Source organism: Panthera pardus, unplaced genomic scaffold (genome assembly GCF_024362965.1).
Source record: "Panthera pardus isolate Hobbes unplaced genomic scaffold, ASM2436296v1 HiC_scaffold_3, whole genome shotgun sequence".
Taxonomy (NCBI): domain Eukaryota; kingdom Metazoa; phylum Chordata; class Mammalia; order Carnivora; family Felidae; genus Panthera; species Panthera pardus.
This window is the reverse complement of record NW_026526876.1, coordinates 54,023,667-54,029,666: the sequence shown is the minus strand read 5'-3', so window position 1 is coordinate 54,029,666 and position 6,000 is coordinate 54,023,667. Positions and strand designations below refer to the sequence as shown.

Here is a 6,000-nt window from a genome sequence, read left to right as displayed (position 1 = left end):
GACTGAGGAACATCTAGGAGGGGGTTTCAATCATTCAGCTAAGAGACTATGAACTGCCCATAAGATCATTCTTTCCTGGTCCCTAACTTTATGAGTGCAACCATTGCATAGGGGTTTAGCACATATTAATGGTGCCAGGCGTTGTGCCAAATGGTAAGCGTTGGTATTGCAAAGATGAAATTGACTTGGAAAAACTTTCCCCAAAGATAAAAATTAAATCTTCACGAAAGTAACAATTTTCATAATTTAAGATGTTAAGAGGGATGGGGGTCTCGGATGCCTGGTAAAATGTTACAGTAGGTCTACCCAAGGACTCCACCCTGTCAAACCCTTCCTTTCCAGTCCCGGGTTCTATTATCTCAGCATGGGGACTTCACAGATATGGGGATTCCCAGTGTCAAAAACACTGTTGGTAGGAATCCAAGTCACCAAGGTCACAGTGATGGTGGGGGAAAGTTATCTTTCCCTGAAGCTTATTCTTGGACACATACAATAGCGCAACCAATATTTCCTTATTTTGGTCATGAGTTGTTTCATGTTGTTTCAAAAGTATTCAAGTACATCCTTTATTATATTATAAATCTGAACTGCTGTGATTTTAGGGCATTATGATTGTAAGAAATAAAGTTAATGATATTGGCCTGATGATGGGTATGTTTGGAGAGAGTCCTGTAGGTTAGGCATGAAGATTTCAAGTTCAGATCGCAGGTCCTGAAAGTGAGGTCTCCATTTTCTCTCATTCTTTAGTGCTTATATGGTGAATGCAATTAAGTGGAGATCCCCATATTGGATGTGAAGTCACCACTGCTAAGGGGAAGGGATTTTGCTAACCCAAATTAGCTTTCTCAAGGAAGACTTGATGTCTCTGTTCCTCAAGCTATAGATAAAGGGATTCAGCACTGGGGTTACTACTGTGTACATCACTGATGCAACTGTGCCCTTCTGTGCTGAGCGGGTCGAGGGGGGACTGAAGTAAACACAAAAGGAAGTCCCAAAGAATAGAGAAACCACAGAGAGATGAGAGCTGCAGGTGGAAAAGGCTTTCTGCTTCCCCTGAATTGAGGGGATCTTCAGGATGGTCAAGAAAATATGTGTATAAGAGATTATCAGGCAAAGCACACAAACCAGTCCTGCAAGGCCCCCAACAGTGAAAATCACCAGCTCATTAATGAAGGGATCCGTGCAGGACAGACTCAGAAGTGGGTTGATGTCACAGAAGAAGTGTGGGATCTTGCGTTCGGCACAGAAGGACAGATTGTTCATCAAGAGTGTGTGTAGGAGGGAGTGGAGGGCATTCATAATCCAGGATGCAGAAACTAGGAAGACACAGAGCCCAGGGCTCATGACCATGACGTAATGGAGCGGGTAGCATATGGCCACATAGCAGTCGTAGGCCATGACGGCCAAGAGGAATGCCTCCAGCATCACAAACAGCATGAAAAAATACAGTTGCGATAGACACCCTGCATATGAGATGGCCTGATTCTGGATCCATATGTTTGCCAGCATCTTGGGGACTGTGGTGGACACAAAGCAGGCATCGGCAAGAGAGAGGTTGGCCAGGAAGAAGTACATGGGCGTGTGGAGGTGGGCATCAGCAATGATGGCCAGAATGATGAGGAGGTTGCCGCCCACTGTGACCAGGTACATGAACAGAAACAGCCCAAAGAGGACTTCCTGCTGCTCTGGCTGCTTGGAAAGCCCCAGGAGGACAAATGCTGAGATGCTGGTCAGGTTTTCCCACTCCATTTGTTGGTAAGCAGAAAGATGGATTAATTGAATGAAATTGGTAAGCCCTGGTTTGTGGACTTTGAAAATGATGCAGTATTCCAACGTTGATCTTCTAGTGTAAGATGGGATCATGAAATATCCAATATTTAACTGCTTACGATGCACAAAAATGGCAGTTTCATATAGTTCAACTGAATATTTGCAAACGCCTGTGCTTTCTGCCATGGGATACCAAAGATTTGTCTGCAACGGGGGGGAGAGGTTTTTTTTAAAAAAGTTTTATTATATAGGCATGAATCCAATACATATACTTTTTTATTATTTTAAGTAACATACTTTTTAAAATTCATGATATAAAGCTTTGGCCTACATAATGAACTGTTTACAAAACTCATCAAGTATAAACAAAAGCTTGCCTTTGCTTGTTCTTAAGCAGTGAGGAGCTTTTAGTCAATCATTGTCGCCGATTTCTGTGCACTTTGTCCAGTCTTGCCTTTCTCCGACTGTGTTAACTAGACCAGGAGTCAGCAAACCAGAAAACCAGAGCCAGATCCTCCTCACACATTTTTTTTTTTGGCATGGACCTCAAGCTAAGAATGTATTTTACGTTTTTAAGGGTGGTAAAAACCCCCCACAAACCCCACAAACCTTAAAACAAAGAGGCAGATGCAACAAAGGCCATATGTGACCCCACAAAACCTAAAACCGTTGCAACCTGGCCATTCATAGTAAGTTTACCATCCCCTCTGCCAGACTGTAAGTTCTTGGACATCATGATGCAAACACTATTCACCTTTATACACTTAGCCTAATACATGCTTGCTGACACATAATAAGTGATCAATAAGTTTGTTGAATTTATGAAAAATTACTTGGTGTTCACTGGTATGGAGGAGTCATATCAAGTCTGGAACTAATGTTCTAGCTATTTAAGAAGTTCTGAAGAGGCAATTACCAGCACCTTGCGGGAAGAGACTTGAGCATGGGCTGTGGCAAAATAGATATCATACTGAGAAAATTCATACGTCCCTTTAATCCTTAATATGAAGTCGTTCTCGAAAGTGACTTGCTAGCTAAGACTACTTCCCTAGCCAAATTGCCATCTAGGTGTGGACATGTGACCAGCTCTTATTTGAGTGAATGAGGGATTTATCTTTTTTCTTCAGCTTGCTGTATTTGAAGAGCAACCAAAGTATAACATGCATACACACACACACACACACACACACACACACACACACACACACAAATCATAGTATGTTATGAAGTGTTTGCATGTAGCAGTAGCAGGATCAATCATGTGTTACAGCTGCATCTTAAAGTCGTTCATTTAAACATATAATTTGAGCAACAATACCATAACTGTATACCAATACATATACTTTGAAGCTAAGTTGGAGTTGTTTCTTCACAAAACTCTTGTGGTATTCATGTGGACATTGTGACATTAATCCATCCAAAGATTTCACAGGTCAAGTAAATCATTAGCATATTTCCCCAATATTTTGAAAAGCATGGCTATTGGAAAAAAAGGATTTGGAATTGGTGAAAAGCATACCTAATGCTGAAATCATTATCGCCACCAGCTGGTCTGGTGAGAAATCTGGGTGCCATTATAGACCCATTTTTCTTCCTCCTCGCATGCATCCAAATACTACCAAATCCTGGTGATTTTACTTTGTCGATGTAACTAAAATTTACCCATTTCTCTTTATTTACCCACTGTCCTCAGTCCCAGCTGCCACTACCTTCATTCACGATACACATTTATCACTTAAATATGGGCAGTCATTCTTGCCTACAGGCATACCCACCTGCCCTCTGGTTTCACTCCAGAGAGAATGGGCTTTCTACAAACCATATCTGATTTTGTCACTCTACCTGAAAAATCCTTCAGGGGTTTCTCATTACTTTCAGGATAAACTCTACACATCTTCCTAGGGCCTGAAGACCCTTGATGTCTCCATTGATTCATGGACCTTCCTCTCCATTCTACATCCTATGCCCCACTTATACTTACAATTATTTAGAAGGAAAACCTTTGGGATTTTGCCCATCTTATTTTCTTGTGCTGGAATAGTCTTCCCTCGGGTTTCAGCTTAGATGTCATTTTTTTTCTTTTCAAGTTTTAATTTAAGTTCTAGTTAAAATATATGGTAAACTTGATTTCAGGCATATATTTTAGTGATTCATCACTTACATATAATGTCCAGCACTCCTCACAAGTGCCCTTCTCAACACCCATTACCCATTTAGCCCACACCCCACCCACCTCCCTCCATCAACCCTCAGTTTGTTCTCATAGTTAAAAGTCTCTTATGGTTTGCTCCCTCCCCCCCTTTTTCCTTCCCATATGTTCATCTGTTTTGTTTCGTAAGTTCCACATATGAGTGAAATCTTATGATATTGTCTTTCTCAGACTCATTTCGCTTAATGTAATACACTCTAGCTCCATCCACATTGTTGCAAATGGCAAGGTTTCATTCTTTTGATGGCCACACACAAACACACACACACACACAACATCTTCTTTATCTATTCATTAGTCTTTTTTGAGGAAGACTTTCCTGACTTATTCTCTTGACAACAAACTCAGGTTCACGCCCCTTCCGGCCCTGTGCCTCCCCCATCACAGCGTGTGTCACTCTGGACTGTGACCAACTATTTACTTGTCTGTGTTCTCCATTCTACTGTATCTTTGTGAGTAGCCCAAGAAAATGTCTATCTTGTTCATCTTGGAAATGTAGCATTAGCCCTGAGCCTGATACAAGATAGGTACTCAGTAAGTATCTATCATGTGAATGAATAAGTCTCAAAGAAGTGCTGATGCATAGGGGCACTTTTACCCCAATGTTTATAGCAGCACTTTCAACAATAGCCAAATTATGGGAAGAGCCTAAATGTCCATCAACTGATGAATGGATAAAGAAGATGGGGTTTATATATACAATGGGATACTACTTGGCAACAAGAAAGAATGAAATCCTGCCATTTGCAACAACGTGGATGGAACTGGAGAGTATTATGCTAAGTGAAATAAGCCAGGCAGAGAAAGACAGATACCATATGTTTTCACTCATATGTGGATCCTGAGAAACTTAATAGAATACCAGGGGGGAGGGGAAGGGGGAAAAAAAGTTACAGAGAGGGAAGGAGGCAAACCATAAGAGACTCTTAAATACTGAGAACAAACTGAGGGTTGATGGGGGGTGGGGGAGAGGGGGAGAGGGGAAAGTGGGTGATGGGCATTGAGGAGAGCACCTGTTGGGATGAGCACTGGGTGTTGTATGGAAACCAGTTGGACAATAAACCAAATATATATCTTATATAATCTATAATATAATAGATCTGTATTCTATAAACTATATATATAATTATATATATAATAATTAATATAATAATTAATTATATATATATATATATTTCAAGGAATAGAAAGAGTTGACAGGGAGATTGGATAGAAGTAATATCAGGTGGAGGGAACAGCCTGCATATTTTTATTAGTAGTTTCATACATAGCTTTGAGTTGATAAAGTTTTGGCCATGGGAATATGTAGGAAACATGGTTACAGAAACATAAAGATGTCAAACAAAGCAAATGCACTCTTTCTAGGTAAAATTCTGGGAATGGAACACTGTTTTATCAGAGGAATTACATCACAGAAACAGTTTCCCACGAGGCTTCATTTTCCCTCCGAAGTGAAGCTTGTCCTATGAATTTGTCAGCCCTGGCGCCACCCACCGGAATTACTGTTCAGCTGGCATTGGTGGCACCTCCCTGACCATGGATATTTCCTACCACACTCTCTTTCTCTTTTATGTAGGTAGTGCGGGGCATGTTGCATCCTGCTCCCTCCCCCTCATTACAAATATCCATCAAAGGGGAAAATGGAAAGCCCAGAAATGGCACCGTAAAGATCAGATTTTGGTCTGCTAAAGGTGGCAGTGCCAACTGGCAAAAAAGGAAAGGGGGATTGGACAGATGGACTGGGGGTAGGCTTGTTGACTCTATGGGGTCAGTGAATTTAGATTCACACCTCACAGTGTTGACTGAAAACATGTCAGGTTGTTAAAACATTTTACATAGATACAACTTAAGGCAACCAGCAGAACATACAGCATGATAGTTGTTCGATCTTGGGACAAGGGTGGCCTAGGTAAAAAGCAATGGAAGCAACAATAAAGGAAAAGAAAATAGGTTGAATCAAATTAAAATTCAAAATTCTCCTATTAAAGAAAAAGGTCACATGCAGAGTAAAAAAGGCAAGC

General features: G+C 41.0%; 1 protein-coding gene across 1 annotated transcript; it reads right to left on the bottom strand.

Moving 5' to 3' along the window:
• Positions 1 to 807: 807 nt before the first annotated feature.
• LOC109255093 (olfactory receptor 1G1-like) lies at positions 808 to 1,764 on the bottom strand. Its single transcript, XM_019429508.2, has one exon. It carries the CDS (start codon positions 1,747 to 1,749, stop codon positions 808 to 810), a length of 942 nt encoding a protein of 313 aa, XP_019285053.2. The 5' UTR covers positions 1,750 to 1,764.
• Between the last annotated feature and the right edge of the window lie 4,236 nt (positions 1,765 to 6,000).

Coding starts and splice junctions, on each gene's coding strand:
- LOC109255093 (XM_019429508.2), bottom strand. CDS start 1,749: ATGGAGTGGGAAAACCTGACCAGCATCTCAGCATTTGTCCTCCTGGGG.